Source organism: Ctenocephalides felis, unplaced genomic scaffold (genome assembly GCF_003426905.1).
Source record: "Ctenocephalides felis isolate EL2017-DRISC unplaced genomic scaffold, ASM342690v1 CF-g0.4_SCAFFOLD_01886, whole genome shotgun sequence".
Classification (NCBI taxonomy): domain Eukaryota; kingdom Metazoa; phylum Arthropoda; class Insecta; order Siphonaptera; family Pulicidae; genus Ctenocephalides; species Ctenocephalides felis.
The window spans coordinates 135,554,020-135,573,573 of NW_020538040.1; the positions used below are offsets into that span (position 1 = coordinate 135,554,020).

At 29.7% G+C, this 19,554-nt stretch overlaps 1 protein-coding gene across 1 annotated transcript in view; it reads left to right on the plus strand.

Moving 5' to 3' along the window:
- LOC113375949 (cadherin-99C-like) overlaps positions 1–19,554 on the plus strand; it is a 204,826-nt gene that overhangs the window by 165,151 nt on the left and 20,121 nt on the right. Inside the window, exons 4-7 of the mRNA XM_026615885.1 lie at positions 8,200–8,463; positions 13,504–13,653; positions 13,736–13,954; positions 18,829–19,023. Coding sequence (XP_026471670.1) covers positions 8,200–8,463; positions 13,504–13,653; positions 13,736–13,954; positions 18,829–19,023 — 828 coding nt within the window. The remainder of the gene's footprint in view (positions 1–8,199; positions 8,464–13,503; positions 13,654–13,735; positions 13,955–18,828; positions 19,024–19,554) is intronic.

Consider the following 19,554-nt stretch of genomic DNA (forward strand, 5'->3'; position numbering starts at 1 on the left):
AAATATAGGCTTTCCGCACAGTACTGAAAAAAAAAAAAACCTATTTAAAATATGTAAAAATATATTCACAACTAGATAGAATAGGCATTAAAAACTAACAAAAGCTAACTAAATGTCTTCACGAAATAGATTGGTTGTAATTTTTATTAAGAAATTAATCTCAATTGATTCACAATTATTTAAAGTATTGTTTCACAAAACAATTTCGGAAAATCTATCAACTCCAAACTAAAGAAAATCTTAGCAAGTGAGTCGTTTTCTACATACTGATAATTGACCTATGGCTTGTCTAAAGTTTTTATTATTAAAAAATACTATAATATTTTATGTTTTGAATCCTTTTCTCGCCGCACTCTCAATATTAGTTAGGTGCAATATTCTTTTTACAATTTTTCAAAAAGCAAAAAAATCTCTTCATATTTACATCCTAAACGGGATGCATGGAAATCTCAGGACATCAAAATTAAAATAATTCGAAAATCCTTTTTTCGATATGCTTAATGAAGATTTTTCAATGATTACACAAAATACATTTTCAGCTTATAAAATTTTAATAAAGATAGACGAAGCAGGGGAGATTTTTTGATCAGCCAATTTTGGTGATTTACCAAATAATTGCGAGAAAAGTAAATTGAATGGTAATTTGAACATTTGTCTATATCTATTTTTTTACTGAAATACTGTCTTTAAATAAGATGGATTATTTATTTGTATACAATTAACAGTTATGATAAAAAGAATTCGTACATAAACAGTTTTTTTTTTTTGACTCTTTAAAGCAATGCGGTTTACAGATTATGCTAATGAAGGGCGCCGACTGAAAGCAATAGTGGGAACTTGTTCGAACAAACATACTACATGGATCTCCCTTTGGACACTTTCTCAAAATCGGTAAAATTTAGCTGTTATAACGACTGTCACTACCGAACCCTGGCACAACCGTTCTCTTAGTCTCCCCTACATTGCAATATCGTCCATTTTAGAAGTTAAATTATAAATTGCAAAAGATTAAGAAAAATTAATTCATTGTATTGATAACAGAGTTCTAATGTATCTGAAAATATACCAACGCATTTTTCTAATTCTTCAATATTATCAAGATACAAAATTGATTCTCAACTACAAATATCCCTTGAAGTCCCTTTCTAGTAAAAGCACGAGCCGTACAAGTTTTTGTGCATTCACAACATAGAACTCCGGCTTCATTCGCTCTGCAAAGCTAAATGTCGCTAGTATTTTATAATTTAATGACTATTTTATTCTAATGCAGTTATAATGGTTTTGTCAAAGCGTTTCATGATGCTTTTCCGTTTCGCTCGTGACACTCTGGTCGAAGAAATATAAACAGCACCGGCAAGGACCGGATTCCTGTAATCACATCTGCACAGTTATATTATTTACATCGTATAGTAATACATTGTAAAAAAACTTCCGCAACAGTTGATTATAGTTAAAAAATTATTATAAGGTTTTTTGAATGAAATTAGAACTCAACTTTGTCTGCCGCAGATGTTGTATCCTGCACAAAAAAAGGAAGCGTTATATTTCATAAATCCAAAGATTGTGTTAAGAATATTGTAAAAAAATATTTAAGTACAAAGGATTTATTTCGTCAATAGTTTCTATAAGCAGAATGTCGAAATTAAGCAATCAGTCAAATTGCAATTTGGACGTGTATTAAAAAATATTCAAATACATAACACAAATTTTATTTCATACGAATTTGATGTAATACTAGTTACGAATGGGTTGTGCTAATCGAAAATGGGGACGGGTTCAACTCCGGGACAAATATAGGACCATGTAAAATACCTCGTCATATACGTCGATAGAAAACTTAATTGGCGAATCTACATAAAAAAGTGGCAACAGTTTGAAATAAAAACCAAAACTCTTTACTAGTTATTAGGGACTAAATCCAAATTAAGCTCATACAATAAGCTACTTTTATATAAAACTTCAGACCAATTTGGTGCTATGGAATACAATTGTGGTGCAGTGCTCATTAGACTAATGTAGAAATAATACAGAAATTTCAGAACAAATTTTTTGAAAATTGCCTTAGGAGCACCAAAATATATCCTGAACTGGCTGATTCATCTCGGCACGAACACACCTACCATAAGAGATGCAATAACAAAAACAGCACATAAATATATAATAGAAACGTCAGTCACCCAATTTTACTAGCAAACTTCATAATAACAGATAACTATCGACGAAGATTACAAAGAAAAGCGCCACCTGATCTAAGTCATCAATTTTCCTGATAAAGATTGAAATAACGTGGTTATTATTTATAAGAAATTATTTATAAGTAAATAATTAAGATTACATCATTATCATTAAAATATTGTTAATATTAAAACGATTGAAAAACAACTATTGAGTTCTTTTTCCAATATGTCAATTTAGTATACAAATGTCCCTTTACGGCTGACAATTGTTAATTCCCCAAATTTACTTAATGCCCTTAACTGGATAGTTGCAAATAAAATAGAGAATAACTTAAAAAAATAATGTAGCTTTGAAAAAATCCGGGACACAAAGTGGAAATCTAGGACTGTCCCAACCAAACCGGAACGTATGGCCACCTTATAAAAATCAGGAAAATATCTTTTAACACGATTTTTAAAGATTTTTTTTAAATCTTAGAGTAAATAGAAGATTTTTATCATCATTTTTTTGATAAATTAGAATGTATTAATAAAAATTATTTAAAACAAATTTAACTAGATTTTCCTTTAGAGTAGACCATCAAAACCCAGACGTTGAATCACTGGATTGGACATTTGATTTAGATATTCTAAGTACTACTAAAAATTAGAATACCATATAAAAAAGGTGTAGATACTAAAAAAAAAATTACCTTTATGTAAACAGAGAAAAAATAGGTATACAATTATATATACAACAGTATATCACAATTTGTTTAAAAGTTTCAATACAATTAATCTAAATAATTTTTTTTTTGTTTTTGTTCATAATTCTGATATTTCATAAGCTGTAGTATTATTTATTACTGAAAATGTATATCACTACTTCTTGATATTAGACTGCAAGTGAGATTCGAACTTGAAGTCCTGTGGTTCTAATACTAAATAAAGTAAACGCAAAATTATCGAATATTACAAAGACCTCTCTGTTGTATTCAGATTTGATATTTGAATGTCAATATGCAGTTAAAATTGATAAATATTATCTCAAATTATAAACTATTAGCAATTATCTGAGTAAAATGTTTAATTCGTGCATTTTGCGGAGCAACACAGTAATTTGCAAAGCAGTTTAATTTTAATATTTCAAACTTAAAGATAACCTCGATAATAACAATGGCTTTTCTTTATTAAGAAGACTGAACGTGGTTCTTCTATAAATGGAATTAATAATGATTACTATGATATTCTTTGAAAGACTGGCGTTCCATCTCAATTAATTAATCAGCCTAAAACCTTTAGCATGTTAATTTTCGAAAAAGACTCAAAACAACACGTTTATTGGAGCTCTGCTGCGTAGAATAAATTTAGTTTCATAAATATGTTCTAATTTTTATGTTTGATAATATTTTTACTCTTACTTAATATTTGATTTAAAGTAGGAGTAACATCTGCTCATTATCAATTATGTATTGGTATTATATTTAATAATATTCGCAAGATATAATAATCGCAAAAAAGTTCAAAAATAAAATATTTTATATATCTTTAAATTTCAAAGATTTCTGATCATTTTTGCATACCTTAGAAAAAATGGATGTATGTGTTATGCGGACACAAATTTTAGTCGTTCATATTGAACACAGATCTACCGATTTGACTAATTAAAAAACATTCGATTTGAATTATTGGGGTACGTGCTGATTAGTTCTTGTCAAAGCCAGGTCCAGCGGTTTCGAAGATATGGAGCAAATAGTGCCAGCAATGGTAATTCAGTTTCTGAGAGAACGGAGCGTCCGATTTCAATAATTCAACAACAACAAAAATATATTTGTTTTTTTGCCTTAAGACACGATGCCACGCGCCTGTAGATTCTTTATTATATTTGCTAAAGGTCCACTAAGGGCAGTTGTAAATTAAATGTTGAAATGAAAAAAACAAGGCCGAGTTCAACAAATATTCCATATTGTAGCGTTATGATTATTCATATTAGTCAACGCGCTTGTATCGATGGAAACTGAGAAGTTATTGTTTAGTATATCGAATAAATATTAAATTTCATCATTATTTCAGCTCATTTATTATTGTTAATATCCCGAGCATTTGTATAAATAATCAATTTGTGTGTCACGAAAGACTAAACATACTGCTCATTTATTATATTGATACTGTCGACATTATAAACAGAACGTATGTTAATATTTATGTTCAGATTTATTTACAAGTATTTGCATGAACACCTTGTTAACGCGCCCGTGAATGCTCTCGCAATAATCCATCTCGTATTTTAGTCAGATGAATTATTACGATAGTTTTGTCTACGAGATTATTCGGGATTAAATAAAAGTCATGCTTAACGAACTTGCAGGGCTTGATCAGCTTGATTGATTACAATATTTATTAAAAATGAGTTCGTTCGCCATTATGCCTTAGGCTTGGGTCAAATATACACAAATAACGTACAATTAATTCAAATATAAAAATAATACAAAAAGCAGCATCTAAAATATTAAGATGCATTGCAAACGCACTATGGTATATTTCGAACGACACTCTACATAAAGACTTGAAAATAAGAACTATTAATAAAGTATTAAAAAAAAATAGTAAAAAATAACACAAAAAATTACCAGGTGACCTAGACAAATATTTAAACGAATTGAGTGAGGAATCTCCTACTCGAAGATTAAAAAAAATAGTTATACGATCTAAAATAAAATGTTAAAAAAGAAGATATCTCATTAGAGATAAACTCTTTAAAGGCATATACAGATCAGCAAATTTTCCTAAAAAATAATGTATATTTTGATTGACAATGAAATGAAAAAAAGAAAAAAAAAAGTACAATATTAGTGAAAATTTAATTTATTAAAAGGAACAAATGAAATACAAGCTTTTTCACATAGCAATCAGGGCTATATATGCAGTGGTATTAGAATGCAACCCAGTGGTTGGTCAAGATATTCATTACATTTTTATCTCATACCATATATTGCTGAAGTGCACCCGAAAGGCTATTCACCAATAATATTTTAAATATATAATCTCAAGTGATTATTGGATATCACTACAGCTCATTATCAAGCTGGTCGAGGTAGGTATCGAAACCGAAACTAGTGGTTTCTAGACCAAGTTCTTAGTACAGATATATAGAATTCAAAATTAAAAAGAATGTATGTAGCTAAATGCTCTAGCGAGATCCATTTAACTATTTGTAAGTGGCATTTTGCCTTAGAAAAAGTTGCATGAACTTCCCAATATGTGCAATAATTAACTTAATTAACCAAAATTGAGATTTAGCTATTTGGATAAAATATTATACTGTATATTAAGTTTTCGCATTCACTAAAAACTAATCAATCAATCAATCAATCAATGAAATTCAAATTGTGACTCATCACATCACAGAAGCGACTTTTTGACAAAATTTGAACTTATTTTTTTCAAACTTTGGTAATTTTTTTAAAATTGCACTTCGTCATAGGGCCGTAATACTTTACTTTATTAAAGTATTTTATTAATTACCGTAATACTTCATTAAGGTTTACTTTATTAAACATACTTAATATGACTGTGATCTCTATTGTTATAAAATTTCATGTGAATCGACCAAATTTTTTTTTATCACTTAATTACGAAGAAAAGACACTGCCGATCTTTACTAAAAACTTATCAGCATATAACATTTTTTGAACTTTCAAAATCGATTTAGGATTGCGGACTGAGAAAGGTGGATGAAAATTTTCACTGATCTGCTAATTACAAAAGAAACGGCTTGGTTGATCATTGTGAACAACAAATCAATACCAGTTCTTGTTCAGATGCATCAACGGCTTTTAAATTTTCTTAAATCGGTGCAGCCGTTTACAACGAAAGATAAATATAATACACTCACACACATACAATATATAATTTGGAAAAATTGGATGGAAAGAGCGAATATGTTAGTAATAGAGTGATTCTGCCCTATTTTTTCGAGATATTTTTGAGGTATAACACTCAACTGAATTCTGTCTTATTTCTTTGAGATATTATACAAGTAGAGACATAGACGCTGATATTAATACTAAATCTTAAGATATAATAATCCTTTTACCGATAATTTTTCGAAGGTGTTACGAATGTGCGTTGTTCGTACATACCTGTCATGATCAGTGTTGCGTGTCCTTCGAATTAACGAGATTTTCGCTATCATTCTTCTAATCGGAACATTTTGAACGCCATGTCTCGGCCGCCACTTTATACTTTGGCATCTCCATTTGGTGCAAAGGCTAAAAAATAAAAGTATCCTTTTTGTGAGATATGGTCAGAAATTCTCATTAAATGCAACGTGCTAACGCTTGTTTTCGCACGATGGATATCGCACCAAAACTACTAATGGATAAATGAGGGCGATGGTGTAAACATACAGTTGAACTGAAATAAATGACTAAAACGAAATTTATATTGGCCGATTCTGCCGTACAATAGACCAATGTTATGGCAAGGCTATGTTACTCTCCACTTTGCATACATTATGCTACTGAATCATATTGAACACTATCAAAATGTTATGTATGTGCTGTGCACTTGTATGTTATGAAGCTGGATCAGAAAGACCATGTTTCTGTTTTTCTGTCTGATAATATGAGAAAAACGCCTGACTGTACAGCAACCGCATAGCTTTTGATAATATTTAGAACGAATTAGTATGGAAAGTTCTACATAACATAGCCTTACCATAACATTTGTCTGATGTACGGCAGAATTGGTACTTTAAATTTTATGACTGATCATGCTATTGTTGCAACCGCTCTTAAACATAAACCTTTCATGAAATTTTGTCTGTGTAGCCTTGAAGTTTGCAAAATAAAATGCGTATTTGAATTGTGATGGGTAGAGCTGTTTCTATTCAACCTTGTCCTATATTTTTAGATGCGTGGTAGATGTACCTACTATGTATAACTAAATTTATGTGTTTTTAGAATCAACTACTATATATATATATATATATATATATATATATATATTCTATATATTCTATATTTTTTAGATGCACTTGTGATATGAGTTGAGTGTCTAGGAACCACAGTTTTCGGGTTTGATACCTACTTTGACCAGCTTAATATCATGATGTAGTAATTCCAGACTCATTTGAGATTATGGAACTGGAATATGATAAGTGAATAGCATTTCGAATGCAATTCTGCCATAAATATCACATTAGTATTAGATAATAATCTAATAATGATCAGAGAGAAAATTGTAGGGTTTACCGGGTTTTATTCTAAAAGCAATAAGTTTCATAAAGGATTCATATCACAACATTGAGAAAGGAAAACATTGTAGTTTTGATCGCAGCTCAAGTTGAAGTAAAAGGAAAATTTGGATGCAATTGTAAAGTTTACTCTCTATTTACTATGATCTGGTACGAAATAATTAACCTGATATCATAAAAAAAATCTGCTTGTATGACATTACAAATTTAATTTTAGGAAGCAAAATAATGATTAAATACGTAAAAGGCTGAACTATGAAGTTCAGAACATTGCGGACTATGGAAAATAATGTAAGGGTTTTTATTTAGATTAGATTTATCTGACTGATGTGATATTTATGACAGAATTATATCCAAAATCATTTATCAGCCTATCATTTATAATCTTTCTGATCAATTATCTCAAATGAGTCGTATTACTACAGCTTGATATCAAGCTGGCCAAAGTAGGTATCAAACCCGGGACTGTAGTTCCTAGACCGCGTTCTTAAGATGGTGCATACTTATATCCCTTTCGTATTAATTTCTTCTATGAAATTGGAATTTAAGTGATCAAAATAGATTTGCATTAAAAATGCTGCATTGAAGAAATATGAATTTCCTATACCTACACCTATGTCCCCTTCGTATTAATATTTTCCATGAAATTAGGATTTTAGGGATTAAAAATAAATTTGCATTAAAAATGTCACATTAATCGAAGAAATTGGAGTTTTGCCTACAATTCTATCATGTACCTGATCTATTATTTATTACGTATTTCAAAACTATCTTTTTTATTTCCAGTTGACGCCTATCGGAACGACCATTTTTCAAGGAATCTTAGCCAAAGATGCTGACGCCGGAGTTAATGGTCTGGTGGAATATTTCATCGAAATGGGCGATGGAAGCGGTTTGGGTCCTGATTCTGGTGTTGGAAATACTAGAATTACATCAGCTGATGGCTATGGCTACTTTTCTATTAATTTGCCTCATCAGGGACAAGTAACCGTTAACAGGACCCTGGACTATGAGCGGACTCAACGATACCTTCTTACTTTGGTCGCATCGGTATGTGAAAATAATCGATCTAAATTCCTATATTTTTGTATCATAATAGAGTAATACTGAGAAAAAAATCGAAGTTTATGCATAGATGCGTGCAAATTGTGAGTTTATATATACATATATAAATTTAATTATTTATTTATTGTTGCTTCAAGTTCATGATTCTGCTACACACCTTTCATAAATATTGATAACGGTTTCCTTGGCAATATCAAGGAATTAAGGTGTGTGCACCATCTCACCAGAAAAGCTATAACTATTTTGTGCAAAGTCGATAAATCTGATGTGACACTGATCCATCCATCTATTAATCCAAAAATTATTGGATCTATCTTTATCAGTATTTCAATCGAATTCAACATGAATTTTACATAAATCGTTATAAATCATGTAGCGAATTTTAAATGATTATTATCCTATGGTTGTTCAGCAATAAAAGTGTCAATTAAGTTATCACACAAGGCTTTGAAGGATGATCTGATTATTTTACTAATTCAAAACAATGGTCAAGAAATTTACGTGCGTTGTTCTAACTTTCTCCCTTAGATTTGCCAATTAGAACAAATGGTGCGACAAGTTACTATAAAATGGAAACGTCTTGTTATTTTTTTTTTTGGTTATTTGTAATACAGTTAAAATCTAAAAGATAACTTATGTAGATATACTATTTCATCAAAAATGTTAAAAGGTTTAGATAGCAGGTAGTAGATGCTCATTAATAAATAAAAAATAAGATATTGTAAAATCAAGTCAATTTTAAATCGTCTCTATTATAGTTGACAACAGTTCAATAGTTTAGTAATGTATCATGTATACTATATATATGTATACTATATACATCACCATAAACTAAATGAAAACTAGTTGGTATTGGTATTTTGCCTTGAGGCAAGTTACATGAACTTCCCAATATGTGTAAATAATCGACTTAATCAATAAAAAATAAGTTAATTTATGAGTGATTAAAAGTATTTCCGAGTGAATTTAATCACACGTAATTGAAAACGAACAAACACGTTAACTTGGCATATTTTCTAAAAGCAAATTTTCAAAACTCAATAATATTTATAATTGAACCAGTTTCCGTAGGACTTTAATGGTTTAGTATGTTCATTAAGACCAAGTATTCTATCGTTAAACCAAGTAAATCGTCCAATTTTAATTTTAACAAATGTCAAAAAAACTACTCATTTTCTCAAACTTTGATGAATTTTTAAAATGGAACTACTTGTCGTAAGGCCGGAATATTTTAGTAAGTTCTATAAGACCATGATATATACGCCAAAAAAAAATCCAATAAATTCCATAAAAATTTGGTTTAATTTTTTTTCAACAGTTAATTACAAGAAAACGGCTCGGTAGATTTTCACCTAAAACTAATCAATGTCATTTCCAACTAACACCTTACGAACGGTTTTTGACTTTTTAAAATAGATTCGGTAGTATGAGCTTGAATGTGGACGAAAAGTTTAACATTATTTCCCAAATTACAAAGAAACGGCTCGGCAGATTGTCGCACAAAACTGACAAACGATAGTCCTCTTTGAGATACATCGATTGGCTTTTAAATTTTTGAAATCGGTTCAGACGTTTTGGAGCAAACGTCTATGAAAGTTCTAATTTTGACAAAAGCCAAAAAAAACTATACTGATTTTTGCAAACTTTGACGACTTTTTAAAGATAAACGACTTGTCGTAGGACCGTAATATTTTAGTGTGATATATAAGACTATGGTATCTATCGTAAAAAAAAATTATAAACGTCTTAGAAAAAAAATTTTAACACTTTATTACAAGAAAACGACCCGGCCGATCTTTAACAAAAACTAATTAGGTCGATCCCAACCAGTATCTTTCGAACAAACGAATAGTCCTCATTGAGATACATCGAATGGTTTTAAATTTTTGAAATCGGTCCAGCCGTTTTTGAGAAAACGGTAAAAAAATCTGTTTACACACACACAGGCACCATTAACTATTATGGTAGCAAAAAAGTGATTGATTCATAAAAATGTATATGGAATTAAAATTTTACCAGCAACAACTTATTATTGAATCTTTTAAACTTACTATTAGCCGATTATTTACGTATTAATATTTTATCTTGCAAAAAAGGTCTGTTAAACAAATTATCACAATTGAAGCATTAGCACTCATTAACATCTTCCCATGCATAAATATCGCTTTTATCATTATTGAGAAAGTATGTGATAAAAACAAATAACTACGAGGCAAAACAATATATAACATGATATAGATATTTTGATTTCAACATTAACTATAGCAGAGAAACTATATTATTCATGATCGTGGGCAAAATTCTCACGAGTACTTATTTCCATTCTGATAATTCTCATATAGAATAATCCATTATTTTTCTGATCTACATAATATAGACAGTTGAGTGGAGTTGTTTGATTAATTACGAGATATTCAATATGTTCATGTTATATTAGATTGTGTTTTACTAGTCTTATTGCTTTCTACGTTATATAACATGTTACTATTTCAATGAATTTACTGCACAAATAATTATTAGTTTGATTATTACGTTGCATATAATCAAATTCTATTAGCAACGAGATAATAGTATATTAAAATGAAAATTGATTTCGAACTTATCATAGTAAAAGTGAATAAATCATGTGGACATGTAGAGAAATTCCAGGATCATATAGTTTACTTGTATTGTCATATATTGTTTATTAGAAAGTTAAAATGAACACGATTATACTAGTGGTGCATGGCATCGTGCCTTATGGCAAATTGCTGGAACTTCCTGATCCAATAACTATATTTTTTTAAAAAAAAACTTTGCAAAACTTGGAAAAAAGATTTTTGAAAAATTTTGAAATTTTTGACAAAAATTGACTTTTTTGTATTTTGATTTTTTTTATTATTTTTACAATTTTGAACATTTTTTTAAGCAATCGCGCCGCATAGCTCATTTGGAGTCAAAATATCAAAGCGCGTAGACGTCTAACGTGTAAACATTAGTACGGAACCCATATAAATTTACACAAAATTTGTACTTACTATTATAATCATTATAAAATATCTGATACAGGAGGTTAAAATATGTTAAAGACTTACATGCAAAGATATTTAATATTGGGGTATATTATTGAAGTAAAACTTCCTATAGACGTTAGATATGTCTTCGAAAATATTGCATTTTTCTGCTAATTCCAAAGAAATGGCTTGACCAATCGTCGTGCAAAACTAATAAACGCGCCCTAATCGAGTTAGGTCAAACGACTTTTAAATTTTAGAAATTGGTGCAGCCATTTTTTCAGAAAACGTCGACCAAAGGTCAAAAATTGGCCAAATATATACACGCGTATAAACACACATACTTTTTCCATATTTGGTCTCAAACGATTCAGAATAACCTAAAACACCAAGAAAACAAAATTAGTAAATCCGATTTTTTCTGAGAATACTAAATTCTTCGGGAAGTCTTGGGATTTTTGTAATGAATATTTAAATATTTTTTCTGAACTTTTAAATAGCTAAAATACCCGTTACGCAAAATATATAATTCTCAAGTCTGATAAAAAGCCCAGAATCAAAAAAGGAAAAAAAAGTATAGAAAAAATTACAATGATATAAAGCTTAAACGTCGGAAGGTTGAGAAAGAATAGTTGAAATAATCTTCGAATAATTTTGGAATCTTGCAAAAAAAGTTGTCTAAAAATAAAAGATCAACGACGATTACCGTTTTGAATTATCAGTGTATCCATAATAAAAGCAAAAGAAACAATATTTGAATTCTTAAATTTTCACAATAATTTGAGATGGCAAAGTGAGTATAAAGTCATAACTTGTTTAATAAGCATTTTTGCTCCAATGCTTCAATTGTTACTGCTTAACTACATTCCTTCTATTTTATGAGATATTAGAAGATAAATGTTATATGAACGAAAAACGTAAAAAATCAGCACATGTTATTGGTTTAATCACACTTTGTATTAAAATTAAACTTAAAACAAGTTCTGATTCTAATAAACGAGACTTATATAAAAGTCAGATCGATCAAATGAATTTACCTATATGAAGAACATTTTTTTCATTCTTTTATTTTTGCTCTTAAAGATTCTAGATCACACTTTTAAAGACATATCCATTAGTAGGGTTGAATTTGAAGGTCCGCAGGTAAAAAGGTCCACCATCATCATCTCAAAAAAGCAAAGTATAGAATTTTTAAGAATACTATTTTAAAGCAGAAGGGAAAAGTAATAAGCCATCACCTTGATTTTTATACTGTCGCTATCAGGAGATAAACGGACATGTATCAATTTTTATATTCAAAGTTTTTTAGTTGGTAGTTTTTTGGTTTTGAGCTCTTGTATTTAGTCTATGCAACCTGAATATTTTTGGTATACGTTATTTGATTGTTTTATAAGATGTATTGTTACTTGTAAGTTAGATGCAACTGTTTTTTTTATACAACTTCTATAAATTTACATGTGGCTGGGGTAAAAAGAACCAAAAGACAGTGGTAAAGATGTCAACAATAAGAAATAGTAAATGTTAAGAAAATTAAGTTAAGAAAAATGCAATTTTACAAGAGATAAATTAAATTCATAGTTGTTCAACCTTTCTTTTAAATTAGAATTTTTTTAAATACTATTTCAGGTTCAAGGTTATATACAATGTAATTTTTGTAAAAAAAAAAGTGTCGCCATACAGTTTGTATTTCATATTGGTTAATAATGTAGTTGTTATTTTGCAAAATTCTTTCAAAATTAATAAAAAAGAAGTTAGATCTGTTTGCCACCTGGCTGCAGCTTTTTTTACCTCGCTCATAGGGCAAAACGGGACAGATGACAAATTTCAGAAAAATATAAAAAAAAACGTATTAGTCAAATTGGAATTTTACTTATTATAGAGCTCGATAATTGTTTGATATATGTAATGCGTTGTCATATAGTTTATGTACTTTAGACTGCATAATTACTAAATCCATGATCCTTTGTGCCCCGCACTACCCTATATCTACTTTTTATCAGATTGATTATATAAAATTATTCTTTTATTACAGGATCGTGCAAGAAATGCTAGTGAACGTATGACTGCCACAACCACTCTTACGATTAACATACAAGATGCGGATGATCAGGATCCATCCTTTATTTACCAGGGTTGTGTATTACTGGATGGTGCTTGTATTAACCCCGAATATACTGCAACGGTAAAATACTATGAATACTGCAACTATGAATTATTTGTTCAACATAAATTTTATACTAAATAAATAATTTTTCATCTTTAAGGTCTCGAGCGGTGTTTTATCTGGAATTCTTCTGATATCACCTGAAAAAATCCAGGCGGTGGATATGGACACACTCCAAGCCCCCATTCGATATTCTTTCTTGAGTGGAACACCCGCTGATTGGGGCGAATATTTCGAAATTCACCCGAACACAGGAGCTGTGCGTCAAATCAAGGCTATTGATACAGTTGAACCCAAAAGATATGAATTGATTGTAAAGGTAATTTATATCAAAATTGAATTGATAAATCTTTGAAATATGCGTGATTTTTGTTGAGGTGTTATGCTAAGTTATTTTATCTTCGAGTGTGGACATCATACGTAGGGGATGGTTTGGCTACTTTTTTTTGATCAGCCATAATTTTAGTAAATTACCAGATAGGTGGGAGAAAAGTAAATTAAATGGTAATTTGAACATTTGTCGACGTGGAAATGCTAAAATACTAACTTCAAATACGATGTTTTCAACATAAAATCAAATCATATAAAAATAGAGCCAGAAGTACAACCGTCCACATCCGAAGGACGGTTGTGACAGCGATTGGGGTTAGCAGTGACAGACATAAAAATAGGTATAAATTGCAAAATTGTTTATGTCGACTTTTATTGTCGTCAATAACAATAATATGTGACAAAACACAACATAAACATTTTCAAAAAAAAAGCTTATGAATAAAATATAACAGTATATAGAAAAACACAATTGCTTAAACGAAGTTAACAAGAATTCTTTAAGATTTTTTTTTCTAATTTTGAATTTTTCTTTTTCTTTTACTTTCGCATTTAGTCTTAGTAAAGTTAGATTTTTTTATTAGACTAAATACAGCTTTCTACCGTACCCAACGCACACTTTTGACAACAAAATCATTATGACTGAACTAAATTATCTAAGCAAAAACTAATTGCTAAAAACTACTAATGTTCAACTTGCAGCAAAATAAAAAAAGAAAGTAATCCATTTATATACAATTAACATCGATCTTTCGATCATTTTATTACGCTAATTTTTGAATTCTATTCATTTACCTTTATCTCATAGGTTCCCCAAGAAGCGCCAGACCCAAGGTAAATGAATACAATTAACAGTTCTGATTGAAATAATCTTTAAAAGTAATGAGGTCTACAGATCATGTCAATGTAAGGCACTAACTGAAAGCAATAATGGAAACCTGTTCGAACGATCATTCTTCGTCTTTCTCCCTTTGGGCCCAATTCCAAAATCAGTATAGTTTAGCTTTTATGACAACTGTTAGTAACGTAACCTGGCACAACCGTATCCAGCCTCCCCTACTTATATGCTAATAATCAGCATATAATCTATTAATCTATAAATATATTACATTTATCAGCCAAATAATGTTAAAATTTGAAAACAATAATTTGACAGAAATAAATATGTATGTATTGGGATATCAAGGCGCCTCGTTGAAGTTTATGGCCTTGCAACCACAAGGTCTAGATAAAGACCTGCGTTATTTACTACCTCATAATAATCAGTAGTGATATCCATTTTTGCTTTAGTCTATAGATCAAAATATGTTTCAAATTCAAAGACATCCGTAATAATAGACATCTGTGATAACTAAAGAAAATGATATTAAACCTTTCGCTGAGCGGTACTTCTGTACGAGCCAGCAAGCTGCAAAAGTATTTGTGACACAACAAATTTCACGATTTTTCATTCATTATCAATGAAAATGTATTTAGAAATTCAAAATTACACTTGAAAAAAAAATACAATAACGAATTATAATTCTCAATTCTCAATCTCGAAGAAAAAGACGAAACTTTATGTCTAAAGACAACACTCGTACCACAGGTGGTTAAGTATGTGTCGGCTATAGGCGACACTCGTAGCGATAGTGTTAAATGTCTTCATGTAATAGAGCGATTGCGATTAAATGAAACTCGTATTTATTAAATATACGCCAGACCCAAGGTAAATGAATACAATTAACAGTTCTGATTGAAATAATCTTTAAAAGTAATGAGGTCTACAGATCATGTCAATGTAAGGCACTAACTGAAAGCAATAATGGAAACCTGTTCGAACGATCATTCTTCGTCTTTCTCCTTTGGGCCCAATTCCAAAATCAGTATAGTTTAGCTTTTATGACAACTTTAGTAACGTAACCTGGCACAACCGTATCCAGCCTCCCTACTTATATGCTAATAATCAGCATATAATCTATTAATCTATAAATATATTACATTTATCAGCCAAATAATGTTAAAATTTGAAAACAATAATTTGACAGAAATAAATATGTATGTATTGGGATATCAAGGCGCCTCGTTGAAGTTTATGGCCTTGCAACCACAAGGTCTAGATAAAGACCTGCGTTATTTACTACCTCATAATAATCAGTAGTGATATCCATTTTTGCTTTAGTCTATAGATCAAAATATGTTTCAAATTCAAAGACATCCGTAATAATAGACATCTGTGATAACTAAAGAAAATGATATTAAACCTTTCGCTGAGCGGTACTTCTGTACGAGCCAGCAAGCTGCAAAAGTATTTGTGACACAACAAATTTCACGATTTTTCATTCATTATCAATGAAAATGTATTTAGAAATTCAAAATTACACTTGAAAAAAAAAATACAATAACGAATTATAATTCTCAATTCTCAATCTCGAAGAAAAAGACGAAACTTTATGTCTAAAGACAACACTCGTACACACAGGTGGTTAAGTATGTGTCGGCTATAGGCGACACTCGTAGCGATAGTGTTAAATGTCTTCATGTAATAGAGCGATTGCGATTAAATGAAACTCGTATTTATTAAATATACATTATTTTTAGAACGTTATAAATTATACAACTCAATTAGTCAAATCCAGAGAAGGTCACAAAATTTTATATTTTGCTATAAATGTATATCACTTGATTTAAATTCAATAAATGAATTATTAGTTATGTGCAGAAAAACAAATATTATAAGTAATTGCTCATCTCACAATTTGGAATAATTAAAATCAAGTGCAATAGAGGTCTCATACTATTATAAGATATATAGATTTGATCATGTTTTATTTTTCAAAGCCAGTAAAAATATTAAGAATAAAAAAAATTATTTGTATATCATTACAGTTAATACTGTATCGTTTTAAACATATTTATGAAATAATCTATAATTATAGATGATTAGCCAAATATGAACTAATGCAATCACGAAAAACGAAGATGTTGAACAGCTCTAGTAAGATACTCGTATATAAATAACATTGCAATATATTTTCAATCGTTATAAAACCAGACACTTAAATCCGCATCAGTGCAATTATTATGTATTAGAAAATCTCTAATGTTTTTCTAAGTACTTCGTTCTTATGTATATGTATATATATATATATATATATATATATATATATATATATATACTGACATATGAAGCATTTTACTATATTTGGTCTTCGAAATTTGTCCATATTCGGGATTTTTAAATATATATCCTTATATAACCAACATAAACCAATGTGTTAATGTATAAGAAAACGAAATATTAAATTTTATTTCATTTCTTTACATTAGTTTATTTAAAAAAAAACATAATTCTTAAAGTAATTAGTATTTTCAGTTTCACAGCTAACAGTAATACACGTATATTTAACAATAAGTATACATTTTGTTAACATTCCTATCGGTTCCGTACCAATGCTTATGCGTTAGACAGCGACGCGGCGCTTACGCGCTTTATATTTTGTCCCTATGTAGTTAAAGCAGTACGATTGCTTTGAAAAAAAAGTTCAGATCTTCCACAATATGTCAAAATAAAAAAAAAAATTTTTTTTTCAAAAATTTCAAATTTTTTTTAAAAAATTTTTTTTTTTTCAAAAAAAACTAATTTTTTGTCCAATTTATAGTTTCTCAAAAATCTTATTTTTTCGAAGTAATTTTTTTTTTCAAAAATGTTAATCGTTTTAAAAAAAAATAATAATTTTTGGTACGGGAAGTTCCAGCACGATGCCCTAATTGCCTTAAGACAGAATTCCACTTACAGCTAGTTTTAGAAATATATTAAATGGTGACTGTGCTGTTGCGGATTAATTTATCGGTTTGGAAGATTTTTTTTACTTGTCAATCAATTCGAATTTTAGATTGTTTTTAGAAGTTTATACCAATTGCAGCTACTTTGGTAACTGTAGGTAAAGTATTGTAATTGCAAAAAAATACGAAAATGAGTTTTTTATATATTTTTACGTTTCAAAGGTTTCCGAATATTTTGGCATACGTTATAAAAATGGATGTATGTGTGTATGTGTGTGCATACAAATTTTCGTCGTCGATTTTGTGAACAGGGATCAACCGATTTGAATTATTCCACATTCGATTTCTAGTGCGGAGTAGACGTGCTGATTCGAAATAAAGAAATTATTAAATTTTTGGGGTGACAGGCGTAGAGGTTTCGGAGATCCAATAAAAAAAAGTAAAACAATTCATGGTCAAAAACGATCATTGGACATATGAGCATTAAATTATCAGATATTTTATAGAGATTTTAATAATAAGTACAAATATTTAGATTACTATGGGTTTCACAATATTTAGATTACTATGGGTGCGTCGCGGCGCTTACGCGCTTCGTCATTTTTTCCGAAAATATCAAAACTCTCAAAAATCTATCATTTTCAAAATTACAATATTTTGAAGCTTTTTTAAAAAAAAATATTTTTGGTACAGAAAGTTTCAGCAACGCCTCAAAGCGCAATGCCATGCACCACTAGTTTAATTTTGGATGCCAAATCAGTGAAAGCGTGCGAATAAAAATTTTATTCACATACACTTCACTAGTTTTACCTTTTATCGATGAGCATTACGAAAATGACTGCACCGATTTTGAAAATTTAACATGCATCTGATTGAACTAAATAACTAGAATTCGACTTGTGTGATACGTCTAGTAAAAATGTAACATATTTTGAAAAATCAAGACAGTTATATGATATGTTAATTGGTTATCGTGCGAATACGGATTATTAAATTAGTTTGAAAAAAAAAAGAAATTTCAATCCACGTCGATCAATTTGGTTATTCTCAGATGTCCGTAAATTTCCATCACTTACAACGAGTTTGTTTTAATTTCAGGCGCAGGAAGTGTCAGAAGCACAAAGGTTCGCGACGGCTAAATTAGCGATAGAGGTAAAACCAGTAGACGCGAACCCACCTGTAATTAACGCGACCGCCGTCGAAGGATACGTTAATGAAAATGCTCCCGTCGGAACCAAGGTTGTCGATGAAAATGGAGATCCCGTTACACTCACTGTCACAGATGAAGACCTGGTAAGTGTATATTTCGTTGGAATTATAGAAAATGGACTAATAAATTCCTAAACTTTATTCATCTACTCGACCTTTTTTGAAGACTATTTCAAATTTTCTTATGCAAATAATAAAAATCTAATTATACTTATTAATCAGATATATTGCCAAAATTTTTATCATTATTTATATATTATTTTAATTAGCTATAAATATAATTCTATAATTTTCTAATTGTTCAATAATTCAGTCGAATCCAACCAGTCTAGCAAACCTTATATGATTCTGATTAAAATAGTATACTTGTAATTATTACCCTCGCTATTAAGAGAAATACGGATAAAATGGCAGAGTGACTTTATTTTAAAAAAATGGCTAGTTTTAGTAAAGTTCAACATGATAAAAGCTAAAGTCGCAATTCTGTCAGATGTTGAGCGTCATTGTCACAGTCTTGTCTCAGTAATCAATTCAAACTTGTATCGCGCCTTCAAAACTTTGTTTTGTGGGTGGTTTTTCTTACGTTATTTGTAATTATTTCTATTAAAGTCTACG